The sequence below is a fragment of the Protopterus annectens genome, chromosome 1.part0, assembly GCF_019279795.1.
Source record: "Protopterus annectens isolate FY-2018-M chromosome 1.part0, PAN1.0, whole genome shotgun sequence".
NCBI lineage: Eukaryota > Metazoa > Chordata > Ceratodontiformes > Protopteridae > Protopterus > Protopterus annectens.
This window is the reverse complement of record NC_056725.1, coordinates 69850113-69869224: the sequence shown is the minus strand read 5'-3', so window position 1 is coordinate 69869224 and position 19112 is coordinate 69850113. Positions and strand designations below refer to the sequence as shown.

At 42.7% G+C, this 19112-nt stretch overlaps 1 protein-coding gene across 2 annotated transcripts in view; it reads left to right on the top strand.

Moving 5' to 3' along the window:
* The window catches only part of LOC122812062 (zinc transporter 1-like), a 292558-nt gene that overhangs the window by 262240 nt on the left and 11206 nt on the right, over nucleotides 1–19112 (top strand). The window contains exon 4 of one of the 2 annotated variants that reach the window (XM_044084359.1): nucleotides 14514–14540. The exons of the other annotated variant lie outside the window; for it this stretch is intronic. Within the exon in view, the coding sequence (XP_043940294.1) occupies nucleotides 14514–14540 (27 nt within the window). The remainder of the gene's footprint in view (nucleotides 1–14513; nucleotides 14541–19112) is intronic. 2 annotated transcript variants of the gene reach the window in all.

Below are 19112 nucleotides of genomic sequence, written 5' to 3'. Positions count from 1 at the left end.
TTTTTCATATACAGTAGTGCAGGTATTAATGTATTGCTTTTTTCTTTCTTATCACAGGTGACCATGGGGATTGGTGTCTGTCCCCTGTGCAACCTGATGTCATTGTCTCTTCGGACTCTAATGATGATGGTAGCCACAGTGAGGCACAGGTGGGGGTGTTGGGGCTGATTCTGTCTCAGAGGTTGACATCCCTCCTGTCCCCATTGTTACCGCATACAGTAAGTATGCCCACACATACCCAGTCCCCAGAGGCCACAGATATTGGACAGTCAGAGGGTGGGGACATTGAATAGGAATGCCGTGGGAACCATGGCTCCAGTGAGTGTAGACACTGGCCATAGCTAGAGAGATGGCAAGGTCCCACACAGGTGGCTTGACAGGGGTGCTTGTAGGAGGCCTGCTATCCATCCACCACCTGTTGCAGGTGTCACATCATGGGTTACTTGGCATATGTTTTGGCCCATCATGGAGCCATAGGCAAGTTCTGAACAGAGCACCACACATATGATTAGGGTTATGGATGCAGCACAGTTTGACATCCATGACTGCCTCCAACACATTGGGGACACCCTGGATCTGCTCACTGATGCAGTGGACAGAAGATGGACTGAGAAAGTGTCTGTCTTGGACCTCACATTATCTGTGCTGGAATGTCTGGTTGTAGTGATGCGTCAGACCCATGGACGTAGGTTAGCAAACCCATGTGCTGAGAGTCCATGTGGCCATGCACAATCAAGCTCCCATAGTGACAGTACATCCAATGCTACAGAGAGCTAGAGCTACACATCATGATGTGGCAGGCCATGGGCTAATGGTCCTGGACAGTCCCTTAGGGGACATGGTCCCAGCAGGCTGCAGTCACTGTCAGGTACTAGCACCGCTTCTGACCTTGGGTATGGAGGTGCCAGTGGAACTCCTGGCAGAGCCAGTTCCCAAGTTCGGGGCTGGAGACAGTGAACTGTAAACTCTACCATGTATGGTCCAAAGCTGTCCAACATACACATGTGTGTGGCTAGCACTGAGCTTGACTGTCTATACGCACACACTCAGACACCACTATCAAATGCAGGTCACCTACAGACACACATGGCACATCTCTATGGTCCATCTTACATGCTTCCCTTTCTGACTTACACACATACTGTCAACTGTTTGGGCCAGCCTAGGCCTCCTGCACCCCCACACAACACCCTGTGCAAGTGATGATACCTGTGGCACATCCCTGTCATCCTCACCATTGATGCAGGGAAATGAAGCTGTGTCTGATGCACAGGGTGACTATAGTAGTTAACATCGACTTGTGTAATGTAGTGTTTTGCCATGCCACTTGTAGTGGCTGCCAACAGATACTATATGCTGGCATTTGTCATGAGTATGCCACATATTTTTGTGTACCTTATGTTGTATGATGTTATACTGGCTGTACAGTTACACAGTGACAGGTGTGTCATGGACCCATTTGTGTTTCTGTTTCAGGAGTCTGTTAGATAACCTAGGGATACACAGTGGCAATAAAGCAGCACAGGATTGCATGTCAGCACAGCAGAAATATGTCTTTAGCAAGGTACAGCACTATAAGTGCATGGCTCCAGAGGTTCATATGTGTATAACAGGCTAACAACAACATTGGTGGCATTCAGCGTACTCATGCATCCTTAATCTGTGATAATGTCTGCTACTCTTGATAAGTGTCACCAAGGTTTTGGGGACTAACACAGCTACAAGCTGTGGTGATGGAGATGACCCATCTACAAATATCCTGTATCCAGCACAGACAGTTGCTGGACAAAAGTTATAATTGTCATGTTCTGCATCCCATTGTGTAACCTGCACATGATGTGTGTCACAGCAGATGTGTGCTTTATATGCATGGGATCCTGTTTCATGTAGGGTGTACTGTCTGTGTTACATACCTGTCTCTACAGCATGTACTATGTATACCACAGTCATGCTGTAGGTGTGTAGAACGAGTGAGACGTGTTAGTCCTGTCATGGATAAGTGGGAGGTACACAGTGAGATCTGACACCTCCCTGTTTGGAGCCATTCACATCCCCTTCAAAGCATTTAGGAGACCGACTACACTTGTATGGTTGTGACACAGACTCCATAGGACATGTTATCTACACTGTGTATTAGTGTACCATAGAACCTTTTTGACTGCTAAAGTTGTATGATATGCCTGTGTAGTGACATGTCAAGGGTGTCATTCCACACAATGATAGGTGTGATGACTGCCACATTCAGTATAGCAGTGACAGTCTGAGATTTAAATCCCAAGCTTGTTGGCATAGGTTGTACAACAGTGAATGCATCCCCACATCTTACTGACCGGTGAAAGTCAAAGGCTACATTACTCTCTGTGTCCATACCTTTATGTGTAATGGTTCAACTGTGTGCGGTGTGCGGACACTACAATATTTTGCAAGGGTAGATGATGTCCCACAGGATAGTATTGTGCATTCATTGGCATTTAGTTTTTGTCAGTGGCTCAGACAATAACTGACTGGGACTTAGGTCATTCTGGATAACTGTCGGTTCTGTGTGGGATTCTGTGATGGCTCATAATATGCAATCAACTGCTAATGTATTCAGTCAGAGGTCACTGACAGTGGCTGTGACTGCAGGGAGGAGACAGCTAGAAAGGCTACTCCAATAATAGAGGATGGTGATCTCTACTGGTGACTGGCATCATTGCAGCTTAGGTCTCCCAATGCTATGCTCCCAGTATATAACTCAGACACTTGACTATCCACCAGCTGACATAACACTCTGTACATGACGTACACAGTTTCCAGCATGACCTGCTGGCCTAATATCCTCATATACCTTGTCAGGCCATGGTTGGTGGAGTGAAACTGATGTCTGACACCCATTGCATAGTGTAACAATCAATGGGATCCGTCAGTCACAGTCGGTAGGCATGATCTGGCCTTGTGCAAAAGTAACAGTGTTTGGTCTAGTGTCAGTAGGTGTATGACAGAGTTAGAGCTTTATATCCTTGCTAACTCCTATCATGGCATTTCAGGTGACATGACTCAGAGATCTGGGGACACCGCTTGGCACTACATGCTAGTTGTCCTCTGTGCAAGTTAGTACTGCAGTTACTTCCAGCATGTTGCAACAAGAGAGTCATGCAAGGTGTCTGTGCAGAGCACAGACATACACGTTAGAGATGTGTAATATGTACACACTGTGTTGCTTAGTCATGCTGCGGCTCACTTGCCCAAAGGATGGTCCAGGTCGTTACCTACCATGCCCTGGAGCAGTGCTGCAGTGTGTGACATCTTCACACAGGGAACCAACATATTGCATCATGTGTCTACCAATATAGGTGACCCCTACAGCCCCCCCCAGTGTGAAGTCCTCCCTGGTGGGATCTGGCCACAGATCAGTCTCCTTAGAACAACCAACATGTACCCCACCTTGCAGACAATACAGACATATATCTGAAGAAAGAAATGTATTACTTCCTGTGGGATGGTTGACATAGTGTGACTGCACCTCCCCCTTCAAATGGGGCAGGCAAGTATGCAAAGCTGTACAACCATGCATTATGTCAGCAGCATTACAACTGCATGAACTCAGCTGTATGGGACAGGTGGAACACAGGCTCATCATGGCTCAGCAAACCTGACTGGTGGACAACTGCCATTAGCAGGCTGTAAAATAACAGTTGGATAGTGCTGTGTGACAGTTGGAGTGAGGGTGCCTCCCTTAACATAGATGCACTACCTCCTCATCTAAAAGAAGCACATAGTGTTGTTGTGATGTTGTATAGACATGGTAAGTGACAAAATTAGCCACCAACACAAAGAAGAACCACAAGAGAACCACAAGGCACAGTGTAGTTGCATGTGTGGCCTCAAAGGAGAGGCACAGGTTGTTGCTGATTTCATATGTCATGATGCCACTTATGGTGGGTCTGTACTCATAGCTAACCTGTACTTCCACACTGTCTGCATCAACTACATCCTTTGTCTCCATGAGACGCATGGCATTCCTACAACCTGTCCAATAACTTCCATATTTACAGAGCAGTTTGTAACTGGTCTCTCATTAGAAGACACACAGCATCTATTGCACATGCTAACATACCAGGCTGTATCCCACATGTGATCTGACAAGGATTACTAGCACCATTGTGAAACCCTTGCAATCATACTGACACCACTGGCTGTACACCAGTTGGCTGGACAATGGCAACTTTTACACCCTTGCACAGAGATGGTGCATTCACTGAGCAACAGAACTATACACCTCTTTGTCTGTGTATCCATAGCTGTATGCCCATAGGGGCAATCATTGTGGAGCTGATCAGCACACATATATGTGATCTATACACAGTTGACAGTACACAGTTTGGATGTGTGAAGGGGGAGCATGACTGTTGCATATGGTGGACATGTCCGAGGCAATCACCAAAGACCTGGGTGAGGTAAATTAGGGCGTACAAACCCAGACTGAGGCAAGCCGTCTGACTATATCCCCTGCACAGGCAACATTTACAAAGCACTCACTTAGGCATCCATGATACTGTCATTGCAGGGGTCACTAAGTGGCCCATTGATGGCACACATATGCAATATAGGGACATCTACCTCCAATAGCTGATCTGTATGCAGCCATGCTCACCAGGACACAGTCCTGGGTCCTGTACTGCTCATAATCCATTTAACCACAGTGCACACAACTACTGACTGACTGTGGCTAACAATGTTGGCTGATGTCTGCAAATTGTGAGCACTCAGAGTCTTTGTGGTAGGTCACTGCCTGCAAGAGGGTATTGCAAACACATGCCTGTTGACATACTAATGGCCATAAACTCCATGCAAATGTATACATAGTACAATTTCCATCAGTTAGACCTATGTAACTGGTAAGTAGCACATCAGTTGCAACATGTGATGTGCATACTCATGGGTGAAAGAACTGGGCACACAGACCTGGCCACAAAGGTTTACACCTAATGTGCCTGAGATCACCATGTTGCAACAATGGTATGGCAGGAATCATATGGCATAGATGAGGCCACAGTCACCAGTAAGTGACATACTCTTAACCTCCACATACTCTACCCTCAGCATGCCAATATCTGAGTGCAATGGACATTTGTTGCCACAGCTTTCCAAACAGTACTGGCAATTGCACACAACAGTATGCTCCCTCACAAGGACACTTTACTTCTTCAGTATGTTTTCACTGGGGATCATCTGCAATGAGTGTCATTGTCACCTGTGGCATATAGACTACTCAGAGGTGATCTGTGCCTTGCATACAGGGCAATGTATGACCCTGCTTAACTGCATATTCTGCCTACCTGCAGGAGGCATAGTAGATGGATAACTCACTGGAAAGACATTAACCTAGTATATGATGTTAGTACTACATGCTTGTGGGAGAGATTTGTCCAGCAGATGTAAAACATGCCCTTGAAACAGAACCCTGCCTAATGGCACACAAAGCACATCAGTGCACCTCAACACATGCCATCTGTATGATTGGTTAGGCAACCATCACTCCAACGCAGGGCATCTGCCTTACTCCCTCTTGGATTGGAACAATATGTGCTGATCCTGTAACTATGGATATAAAGATGTCTATGATTGTGAGGGCTGTATGGCTATTATGCTAGTTAAGTTCAAACTTCCTATGGTTCTGTAACATTATGTAAAATGCTCTAACAGGGTCACACACAAACATGGCTACATTGAAGCTAGCATCACTTCCAATCACTGGGTACATGACATGCCAAGGCACACATGTAGTGCAGGTTAGCTGCATGTAGATGAGAACATGTACCTATGTAATGGTACATACTATAGATCACAGTATGTGTTGCATGCAACACACTTTATGTATGCCAGTACTATCAGTTTAGGACATATGCTTGATAACATCAGCAGGCCTTGTTGTGGTCAGTCCTTTGGAGGCCACATCACCTGCTACAAAAAACACTGCAAATCCTACCTATTTCCATATGAACATACACACACACCAAGTAGCCTCTAGTGAAATTTGAACCCCTGCCTATCTAGTGTTATACACTGTGGACCACAGTACTTATTGCATGTGCCACTGCTTACTTCTGATACTGCACTCTCAGCTGGTAGTCTTAAGGTCAATGACATCATCTGGGCATGTAGAAGAGTGCAGTTTGGAGGCCAGCAGCAAGTTACAGGGCCAAAATGTGCATAACCATTGGAGGTGGATAGCCCATGAGGACATGTCCATTGTTCTGCAGGGGGAGACACACACACACACACACACACACACACACACACACACACACACACACACACACACACAGATGCACATCAAGTAGCCTGTAGTGAGATTAGAACCCCTATCTATCTAGTCTTATAGACTATAGATCACAGTACTTATCATGTGTGCCACAGCTTAAGTCTGATACTACACTTTCAGCTGGTAGTTTTAAGGTGGGTGACATCATCAGGCCTTGTAGAAAAGGGCAGTTTGGAGGCCAGCAGCAAGTTACACAGCCTAAAAGTGCATAACCATTGCAGGTGGATAGCCCATGAGTGTGTGTCTGTTGTTCTGCAGGTCAGGATACATAAACACAGATGTGCACCAAGTAGCCTGGAATGAGATTACAACCCCTACCTATCTAGGCTTATATACTATAGATCACAGTATTTATTACAGGATCCACGGCTTAAGGCTAAGACTACACTGTCAGCTGATAATCTTAAGGTAGATGACATCATCGGGCCTTGTAAAAGAGGGCAGTTCGGAGACCAGCAGCAAGTTACAGGGCCAAAAAGTGTATAACCATTGCACGTGGATAGCCTACGAGGGCATATCTATTGTTCTGCAGGGATATACACACACACAGATACCAACCAAGTAGCCTGGAGTGAGATTAGAACCCCTACCTATCTAGTCTTATACACTGCAGATCAAAGTACTTATTGCACATGCCACACCATAAGTCAGACACTACACTGTCAGCTGGTAGTCTTAAGGTAGATGACATTATCTAGTCTTGTAAAAAAGGGTAGTTTGGAGGCCAGCAGCAAGTTACAGGGCCAAAGTACATAACCATTTTAGGTGGATAGCCCCTGAGGGCATGTCTGTTGTTCTGCAGGGGGATACACACACACACACACACACACACACACACACACACACACACACACACACACACACACACACACACACACACACACACACACACACACACACCAAGTATCCTGGTGTGAGATTAGAACCCCTTCCCCATCTAGTCTTATTCATTATAGATCACAGTAGTTATCACACACACCATGGGTTGGGTCTGCTGTATATGTGATTGCAGAAACAGTACTTGTGCATTCCACAAACTAGGCTTGTGTTGAACAGCATCTGTGGCCTGCAGAGTGATATTGCTTCATACTGTTATCTGTATCTACTATCATAGCAGTGGGAAAAGTGTTATTATCCTAGTTATGTGTGTACAGTTACCAGTATGGCTTCATGTGGCTGCTTGCAGTTAGATAGGCAAACCTATGGGCAGGAACAATGTGCCCTGTCCATGTGTGCATTGACAACATTATACATTACACCACCTGTTCACCTGTGTCTGCCTCTGTGGTGACTTCCAGCAGGCACAGGATCTGTAGATAGGTGGGTTATGTACTGTTGCACCCTTAGTTTGGATCCTTTGAGCAACAGTATGGTTGCATGATAGTGCAGAATTCTCACCATTATTAGGGTATGCAGGACAATACAGACATCCATACACATATTTATGTAATTAACAGGGTTGTATATATAAATGTAGCTGTGTGTGTGTATATGATATGTATATGTGTTATGTAGAAATATGGGGAGAGTCTATGTATCATTGTAATATATATAGCTATATATAACAGTATATAGCTATTTGACACTACATAATGATAGATATACTATGTATGTGAGAGAGAGATAGTGACAGACAGATATGTATACGTATACGTCTGTTTGTATAGACATATCTACTGACAGGTCATTCTGATGATGGAGCAACAGAATTGTTCAAATTTTAACTAAGTGGGCATGCCCAGTGGGACTATCAGTACTTATACAGTGATTCCAAGCCACAACTACCTGTACTTCAGCACAGGATCTTGTGTGTTACAGACCATACCTCTCAACTATCCAGATTTTCACAGAATTTCCAGGATTTTAGCTGATATTTTTGGTCGGTTCCTCGTGAAATTTATGGTTTTCTGACAAATTACTTGGATGATCTGAGGATTGCAGTCACTATATAATGACATACATTTGACTTTCTGACTTCAAATCCTTCAAAAACATCTGTTGAAAAAAACTGTTATTCTAGCAACTTTTTAAATTTATAAGAGCAGTATTTAAAATACACCCCTATTTGTGGGCCTTTGTCCCCTCATTTTATTGGGCTTTGTCCAGATTTCTTGCACTAAGAGGTTGACAGGTATGTTACAGACATTGACATCTGTCCTTGTTTCTGCACTACTGCACTTCACTCAAAATGTCCACGGCATTCACTAGCTGTCTGCTGTACTTAATATGTGACTGAGATTCATAATGTTACACCACACACAGAATGAAAGTATGTGTAAACACTGACATAATGATACCTCACTTGCAAAGGATGTGAATACTTCCAGATAAGAACCATCAACACCATCACCCATGCTAACGTCCGTAATCCACTGAGCCACACAGGCTGCCAGACAGAAAGGTGTCATTCATCACAAAATCAACAGCATAAATATGTACGTTGTTATTTCTGCTTTACATGGAACATACAATGCGTGATAGACTACTATGTTACAGCCTTGAAATTGCCTGGTCTGCTGATACTAATTCACTGGCTATCTGTAGTCCCATGTGGATGTTACTTCTGTATACATAGCCCACTATATTTGCTTGTGTAAATTCTGCAGATCCAAGCATACGATACCACATTATGTTAATCCTTACAAATAGTGTATAGGTTAGAGACTCCTTGTGAATGCAGCAGTTGACAGACCTGTAGTTCAGGGCTGACTCTGTGTGATGCAAGCAGTACACAGCTCATACATGGGAAGGTACAGGTTGAGTGGGGTTGCATGGCATCAACAATTTTAGTATATGTATATGAGTTGGAGTAAAGTGTCAGTCCTTAGGGCCCTAGGTTGTCTCTGAAAGTGCTATGCGTTGTCTCTTAGCCAAAGACAAGGCATACTGGGAATGCCTATGTCAGCCTACAGGGACATCATCAGGGGGTTCCTCCTCCAAGTCCTCCTGTGAGTGTGGCTGTAGTGATCTAGGCAGTGGTGGGGGAGCTGTGCATCCCTTCACTTTGCTAATCCTGCTGCAGCTGTTTCTGCAGGATCATATTGTGTAGCATGGCACATACTGTGATCATCTGTGCACATGTGGCTGGAGTATACTGCAGGGCTCCACCAGATATATCACATGCTCTATGATGTTCCTAGTCTGTGCGTGTGCCTCATTATGACATTCTTCTGTGGGTGTGTGTGCATTTCTGATGGGTGTCATCATCCTAGGTTCCAGTGCATAGCCAGCATCCCCCAGTAAATGGCCATGTGGGATGTCCCCCTAGCAAACATGTGGTACAGCTGTGATGCGTGCCAGATATGGGAGTCGTGATAACTGCCAGGGCTGCCAGCATATACATTCATGATAATGCCCTGGGCATTGCAAATGACCTGGCAGTTGATGGAGTTGTACCCCTTGTGGTTGACATAGATTCTACCCTCCAAATCAGGTGGTGACTTGATGTGTACATGAGTGCAATCTATGGCACCCAGTACCTCAGGGTAGTGTGCTACATAGTAAAAGTGTTGCTCAGGATTGAGGGGAAAATAAACATGTACACTGGCATCTGGTAGCATGACATCCAGGAAATGGTGGAGTACCCCTGGATGCTGATGCCTATGAGACTCCATCGTATCCCCATTTGGTCTTTGGAAGGTACCTGTGGCTATTATCCTAAGGGCTACACATACCTTTGTTTCCACTGGGATGAGTTCCCCTGTACTGGCTCTGGGTCTGAGTTAAGGGCAGCAGAGCTCAGTGAGTTCTTTAGTATATCCCTGTCCACCCTGTAGCTCTCTACAATCTCCAGCTCATGTAGCTCCAGGAAGGTTACCCTGGGCCTGAACACTCTTCTCCTTCTCTGTCTAGGCCTATTGTCAGCAGCAGCAGCAGCAGCATGGACTTCAGCATCTAGCACATACAGATTTAGCACACCTACAGCAGCCCCTAGCATTCTCGCAGTTAAAATTCAAGTCTGTACTCCAATGGTGCAGAGTATAGGGGAAAACTCAGATTGTAGGGTGTATACATACTTTATAGTGCTCTGCTGTAAGTGCTGACTGTGATTGGCTACCTATGATGCATCCCACCTGCCTAGCATATCATTAACATCATTTAATGGTCCTAGTTTAAGTTAAACAGGAGTCAAAAATAATTAATATATCATTGGCTTTTAGATACACTCAGCAGTACAGTGTGCCACGCAAACACGTACCCCGTATGTAAACAAAGCTTAGCAGTTAGTGTACACCCCCCCAGACTTCCATGCTCAGCATGTCAGAGTGCTGTGCAAACACACAGAAACACAAGCCCCTTAGCTAAACAAAGCTTAGAAGTCAGTACACACACACCCCTAAAGGAATACATTCAGCACAGTGGTGGGATGTGCAAACAGACTCAGCTAAGCTGAAATCAGCTTAGAAGTAATTGGACACACCCTCCCCTGATGTCAGGTACCTCCTGTGTGGACATCAACATGGTTCTCTGCCTACATGGAGGGGATATGCGGACACGATCACCCCTTTATGCTATTCAGTAACTCTACCTCATTGCATACTCATCCATACTCACAACCAGAAAACTACACACTTCAAAGCCCTACCACATTAGCAACAGCACCAATGCACCATTGTAGATACTCCACACAGGATCATGTAATACATTTCTGTTACAAAATATTAATTTTGTTTTTTTTCCAATTTTTTTTTTTAAAGCATGACTGTGCACTGCAGTGTGCCACACAAACATGCCCATATTATTAAAAAAATATTATTTTAACTTATTTTCTTTAACTTTTCAAATACACAGAGGATAGTTTCACTCATATCTCTATGTTGTATGGCATTTCTGTCCATTTATGTACATTTTTACAGCCTCTTTTGTCTGTCTACATTCCTGTACATGGAATTTTTCCTTGTACACTATGGACATTGACAAGGGATCTGCAGAGCTGCCTATTTGCTTGCTGGATCACTCTGCCTGCCTCATTTGCATGATATTCACCTGCTTATGAAGTGATTTGCATGCCGCAGAACTTCCCATGTTGGCGCATGTATGCGCACTGCCCATCAGGGTTTACTGAATCTAAAACCTGCTTACATTGGTGTAAGCAGTGTGGCACAATGCTTACATGATAAAAAAGACTATGTAGGTTTTATTAAATCCCACCTTAATCTGCAGCATAATGCAAAGCAGTGCATTGAAGTTATTTTCAGTCCCAGAGGCATTTCACTGGCATTGATTGCCAGTGTCCAATAAACAACCAATATAGCCACTAAATACCTTTCCTGATCCAGAAGGATAGTTATTCTTGCCAAGCATCCTAACACCCTAATTCCTGTTCCATGCTACCATCTAAAAAGTGGAGCACTTCAGGAGCTGTTTTGGGAGCAAATAATTGGAGAAAAAAAGGTAGCAGAATGGGAAGAGGCCAAGAATTTATTTGGAATGCAGGCTAGAGATTGCCTTTCCTATCAGGGATTGATATCAGAGTATAGGTAAAGAGAAAGACTAGCACTGGTAGAGGTTTTAGTAGAATCTAGAACAAAAACTGCTGTTAAAAAAGGAATAATTAGTACAGCATATAAAATATTGCATGCTAACTATAAGAATCAATCAGAAGAGGTGAGAAAGGATTGGGAAGAGAGATTGGATAAGCAACCCATAAAGAAACAATGGGTGATATATGTATTTCTCCCAAATGTGCAGCAAAGTGTAGAAGATTTAGGATCTTTGCCTGGAAGTGTTTACATAGGTATTTTTACACCCAATTAGACTTCAAAGAATTATTCCTCAGGTAGACAGCGAATGTTGGAGGTGTGATGAGGAAGAAAGAGGTAACTGGGAACATATTGACTGGGAGTGTAATGAGTTGGCAGATTTTAAAAAATTCCCTGCAGATTGCTCTTTCAGAAATACTGAGTGAGCAAATTGCTATGGCTAAGGAAATTAGTTTTTGAGGTATGATACAGAATCAGAATTCACTAGACATAGTAAGGCCGTGCTGAGTCTAGTTCTGGTGGTTGTCAAAAATGCAATTATTAGAAAATGGAAATCAAAGTCTAAATCAACTGTACTAGAAGTAGTGAATATAGTAACAGAGACAAAACAACTGGAGTTGGGATCTTTAGAAAAGGGTAGGAGCAAACTACATGGGGAAAAATGGAAATGTGGGAACAATACAGGCAGATGAAGAATAAGGTTTAAAAGAAGGCAAGATTTGAATGAGCTATGTGTCTGACTGACAGAGACTAGATAGATTATAAGTGATCTACAATATTTGCAACTAAAATTATGTCGATACAATTTGTTTTCATTTATATAAATGTATGATTGCCTATGTCATAAGTGATAATTTAATAAAGATGTTTCTTGTTTAATTAAAAAAAAGTCATAGACGCAGCATAATTCAATTATCCATGCAAAAAAATAGAAGAAAACAAAGCTGGACTAGTTCAGAGTAGCTATGGCATTAATTATTACTACACCACACCCTCATACTTATCTTTAGCCACTGACATGACAACACCTTTCTTTTGAAAGCCAACCAGTCCAGCTCATAATAGTGGTACCTTCTCTGTTCCTGTGAAGTTGTGAACCTCATCTTCTCATCTCCCTTATATGAGCTGATCTATTACTCATACCCTGTGTTTCTGAAGTGTAGTCAAGCAGTCCACTTATGCTGTGCTGACGAATTCATAAGGACAAAACATGCATGTCCACAGCTAGTGGGGTTTGGTTTTATTGGCCAGAATCTGTCCAAAAAGACTTAAAAATGAAAAATAAAAAGCCATGGACATTCAGAAGCCATATAGCTGAATCACTTGATGCTCTTAAGGAGTCATTTGCATATATCCCATGGGCGTCTATTAGAGGAGGTTTAAGGAATCACACAGTAAAAACTTTAGCTTGGATAGGCTTTCCTTGTAGTTTTTACTAATTGGTTTGTATGTGTGACCTTATTACTTTTTGGTCAGGTTAAATATGGCTGGATAAAGCTAAGAACATTGTTGTGATATGTAGGCTGAATAAATCTTCCACCACCTTTATCTTACAACTAGACAGCACCAATACCTTCTGTAGGGCAACTTGACAAACCAGCCATTCTTTAGCCATGCCACTTCAGTAAAAGGCAACAAGGTGAACATTTCTGCATCCATCCTGGTGGAGTCCAGTAATCTAGTAGTCCAATCCAGAAGAATTTTGTAAATTGCAAGGCTAACCACTCTTCTGTGAATTTCACTGGGTCTGTTCCCTCCATCCTCTTAAGCTGTCCAGTTCCCTAGCTTTTCATATCTATTCAACAATGTATCCATAGTCGAACAGTGCATACAGAATTCACTCTACTAATATTTTACCTTCCATCTCTAGGTCATTGGTGCATCTTTCATTGTTGATTTTTTTTTTTTTGTATAAAATCTTTTTATTTCTTTTTTTTTGTGTGAAAACAGATACAGTAAAATGTAACAATATTAATAGACAGGTAGTAATATGACCAGAAAATACATTGCTGAACAATAAAACATAAATGCAAAACAGTAAGAACTATTTACACATATAACAAAGTTCCATCATTGATTACATATACCAACTTCAAGTTAGAATATGTTCAAAAAGGGATTTCCAAAATTCTGTAAAGTGAGTGTGGGATTTCTCAGTGTAGGTTAAATATTTGTGAGGTAGTAGGTGCTTGGTAGCTAATTGTTTGAAACCCTCCCATGTGAGTGATGCTCTATCCTTCCAATGTAATGTAATGTAGTGTTATTAATATTTGTGTTTGTAGTTTAGTCAGGCCTCTGGAGATGATATGTAGGAGAGCTAGTTTCCAAGATAAGGTGGACTTTTCATAGCCCATTTTTTCGAGTTGGATTCTAAGTGAGCACCATAGCTTGTAGGGGCACTTGCATTTCCAGAAGATGTGGAGTAGATCAGCCTTGTGATTATCACAATAGGAACAGAATGGATAGGTGGTTGTGTATATTTTATTTATAATGATGACTGGAGTGAGATAGGCATTATAAAGTATCATGATCTGTGTATATTTAAGTTTTTTAAGTGGAATAAGTTTGGCAGTAAGCTGGATCGTTTGAGTTATTTGTTTGTTTGTGATTGAAGTTCAGTTTCCTTCCAGTAACTAGAATAAATAACTTATTTTTGTATTTTGATTGATAGAATAAGTTTGTAATTGTTAATGACATTTTTAACAAGTCATTATCTTTTCTCATAGCAGTCAGCTTCTGGCCTCACTTTGAAGGTAAGATTATCTGTCTTTTCACATACTTTACCTAATTATTTTCTTATGTATTTTTTGCTTTTACTGTCTTTTGATAATAAGTCCCCTCCAGGGCAATTGGTCAATACTTTCCCCACCACTGGGGTAATGGTCAAGTATGAAGGGATCATCATACATAGAGCTATCAGGAGTATTTTGAGGTTTTTCTGTTATACACATGCCCAGCTAATCAGGGGAAATAGGCTATTCAATTAGCTGACCACAGTGTTTGTCCCTGATTTCTACAAGGGCTGTTGCTAGCAAGCAGCCCCACCACCAACCCTGAAACTTGGGAAGTGGTTTCTCCAGTCTCCACCAGGGAGACTACACTTCTGCTTCTGCTCCTTGAGTGCTCACAACCCTTTCCTTCCCCCCTGGGAAAAGGAAGTGGGCCTTGTCTCTTCACTCCACTCCACTCCCCTCCCCCTACCTGCTTGACTACTCCAGTGCTGAAGCACCCTAGGTCACAATCAGGGCTCCCTCCCTATATAGGTTAGTACTAAGCTAATTGCCCTTGCGAGCCATTTTAAGCCTAGCCAATTATACCTCATGAGACTCAAACCCTGTACCTTGTGTTTATAAGGCAAGCACCTTAACCATTAGGCCACAGTAAGGTAATATTCAAATTTCTCAACCATCTCAAGTTTGTAGACTATGAAAATCACACCAGCTGAGTGGGGAATGCTACAACTATCAGGTGCTGTAGTTCATTTAAACTGTCTATACACCACTCATAACAAATACTGCAAAATGCTGAAGATGGAGGTTTGGAATTAGTCTGCCATCATTATTCACAAGCAGCAGCACCCACCCCCACCTGACAAGGTAATTATGTAGAAATTAGAACAAAGCTAGGTTCTGACTGCTCATCCAACAACACATTTCTGTCAATGAGTGGGCACTGGAATTACCCCATTCAATGAACAAAGAAAGCACAGCTTAACAAAACTGAAAAATACCTATGCTGAGATTTTCTGTCTATTTATTACAGTCTGAGTTTCACTAGGCAGAACTGCACAAAATTATACCAAAAGATGATTATAAAATATTTGATTCTGTAAGTAAGCACACAGCTTTAAAGTAACCATATATTCTCAGGAAGCATCAACTGATCTTATAAAATGAACAATAAATACTGTGCAGGGAAATGATGATCATTCATTAATCACTAGACACTGAACTGTAATTTAAGTATACTGATTCTTCAGTATGTTTTCCGTGCAGGAAATATAGAGGGCTATGGTCGCCTCATCCCTCTCAGCCTGAATAACAAATTCTGACACTACCACAGGATGTAGAGAGAGATCATTTTGCTGGTGATAGTTATTATCTCCACAGTTCTACCAGATGTTTCTAGGAAAATACCATTTGAAAGCTGTAGCTCTTATGGATATACACAATACTCAGCTTCCTCCTTTGACTGAATGTAAGTTTCCTCCTGAAATTGCTGTCTAAAGTTCTATTCAAGTGAGAATAATAAAGTTAAGGAAACTATATCTACGAGTCATGCATTGATAAAAAATATATTTTCATGCATCAAACCATGTTCTAAACTACGTACACTCAAGGAATCTCAAAGTTCTTTTTTTTTTTTTTTTTTTTAATAAGACATCCAAACCATGGGTATTTACAGTGACTGGCTAGCTCTGGCCTCTCCTTAATCTGACTGTCATCACTCAGGTCAGTAGCATTCCAGTCCAAAGTCTGAAGTAATTCTGCTGTGGAATCCGGCCTGCTTGAACTAAAGTCAGGGTTGAAATTTAGAGGAGAGTCCTGGACCATATTTTCCTTCTCTTGTTTATTAAAACAGATGAGTTCCTTACAGTTTCGTCATTGCACATCTGTTTTGTTGTTTGCTCCACAGCAGTGTAATGCAGGCTGCCTGCTTTGTGGAAACAGCAGTAGAAATGAAGTGAAAATCACTTAATCAGGCATTGCTACTGGGTAACCCTGAAAAGGGACGGTGTGTCCATTGGGCCTAATGAGTTAACAAATACGTATGTATATTTTATGGTTATAACTCATAATATCTAATGTGCATTTGATTGAAATGTTTGTGTGGATGCAAAACAACTGGATGTTTATTTCTATAGCATTCATTTGTATTAAAAAAATACATTGCCAGCTGCATTTTTATATATGAATTTTATTGTGTGACTTATTCAATGTATTTTGCTATAAGTGGTGGCATACTAATGAAGGCAGTAAGAATTGCATGTCATATGTAGGAGACCCAACCCCATATTCACCTTATATAGGTTCATAGGTTCATAGGTTCATAGGTTCATACTAGGCTATCTGCCCTAGGGCATTTATAAGCCTAGCCAGAGTTGTGTGGCTTTCACCACCCCTTAGGTTGAAGAATACTATACCCATTAGTTTGCCGTGCCTCTGTCCAGCAGTGATACAGAGATGATCCCCGGGGTAAACCTACGATCTCCCATCCACTGGTCAAGATTCCTCTTGAACAGAGCCAGCGAGGTGCTCTGTCTCACATGGACCGGGATTCTGTTCCACAGCATAGGGAGTCTCTGGGTGATGAATCTGTCCCTCCAGCATGTCCTATTTATATCTGTGTTGAGGTTTAAGTCTCTTGCTCTTGTGGCTCTGGTGGATTTGGATTTTTTGAGGTGGAGCATGTCCATTAATTCCGGGTTGGACATGGCCTTGTATGTCAGGCACAGGTCACCTCTGAGCAGACTGAATAGAGCTGGAGTTTCTTCAGTCGGGCAGCATATGGCATATTTTTGAGCCCCTTTATCCTTTTGGTGAGGAACTTTTGGGGTCTTTCCAATTGCTGCAGGTGTCGGGTAAGATACATTCTGAATGGGGCATTGTACTCAATCATTGGTCTGATAAGTGAAGAGTACAGGGGAACAATGACCTCCCTTGATCTGGATGTGAATCCCTTCATAATCAGGTGGGCAATGTAGAAGGTCCTCCTAACCACTTTGGCAATGTGAGTGTCAAAAGAAAGGTTACTGTCAACTTGGGTCCCCAGGTCCCTGATAACCTCTTCTGTGCTTAATGGATTGCCACATATGTGGTAACTTGGGGTTACCTTGTTTTTACCAAAGGGTATGACTATACATTTTTTGGCGTTTAGCTTAAGGCCATGGCTCTGGCACCAGTTATCCGTTTCTATGAGACCTCTCTGAAGGATATCTGTGTCTGATGGATTTTCAACTATGGCACCCAGTTTGCAGTCATCTGCAAACTTTGTCAGCCACAATCCTCCTATGTTTGCCTGCACTTCTGAAAAGTAGATGTCGAACAAGAGGGGGCCCAGGACTGAGCCCTGTGGGACACCGCTTGTGACTGGCTTGGAGTCTGACATGGCACCAGCAACTCTAACCCTGTGGGTTCTGTCCTTGAGCCAGTTTGCAACCCATCTTGTGACATATGGGTTTACATTTAAGCTGGTGAGCTTTTCTATGATACCCGAGTGGGGTATTGTGTCGAAAGCTTTTGCAAAGTCAAGGTAGGCTGTGTGAACTGCCTTACCCTCATCAATGGCCTTGGTGACTGTTTCAAAAAAGTTGACCAAGTTCAAGAGGCATGATCTGCCCTTGACAAAGCCGAATTGGGTAGGATCCAATGTCTGTAGGTCCCCTATGTCTTTATTTATGAGTTCCATTATGATCCTCTCCATAGCTTTGCAGACCAGGCTTGTTAAGCTTATGGGGCGCTAATTACCAGGGTCCGTAGAAGCACCGCCTTTGTGGAGTGGGACCACAGTTGCCGTACACCACTCTTTGGGTACGCATCCTGTGGTAAGGCTAAGATTAAACAGCAGCCTTATGTGTGGGTTTAGTACCTCATTGAGTTCGTGTAGCACACAGCCGGGGACACCATCCGGTCCCATTGATGCTGTGTTTTTAGCTTTAGAGAGAGCAGCTCTCACCTGGGCATTTGAGATGATTGGGAGGCTACACTCTGCTGGGATAGATATTTCTCCTTTTGGGGGGGGAGAAATTTTCACTGAACCTGTCTGCCAGTATGTTTGCAATGTCTGTGGGTTCAGTGATTTTTGTATCATTTTGGACTAATTCTGAGCATATCTGGGAGTTTCCACCCAGATTTCTAACATAGCTAAAGAAGGCCTTATGATTGTCTTTTGAGTCCTTGGCGATTTTTCTCTCAAAGTTGGCCTTGGATGATTTTATAAGTGATCGTAGTTTTTTGCTAGTATTGATCAGAGATGTCTTCCCTTTTAGGGATTTTGCTCTATCTTGTAGTAGCTTTCTCCTGTTGTTGTAAAGTTTGTTTATGGCTGGGGTCCACCAGATCGGGTGCTTGCCTTTGGTGGAAAGGGTCTTGATTTTATTTGGGATTGCTTGATCCATGCAATCCTGGAGGTGCTCGTAGAAAGCATTTGTAAGGGATTCAGCAGCGTGGGTTGTGGTTTCCAATGGCTCAGTGGCCTTGAAGGATACCACACCAGTCTTAAGAAGTGTGAAGTTGGCTTTTGAGAAGTTCTTCACTGTGGTCTTTTTTGTTGGGGGTGGGGGCGGGATGTGGATCTCCAGTGAGATTAGTTTATGGTCTGATCTC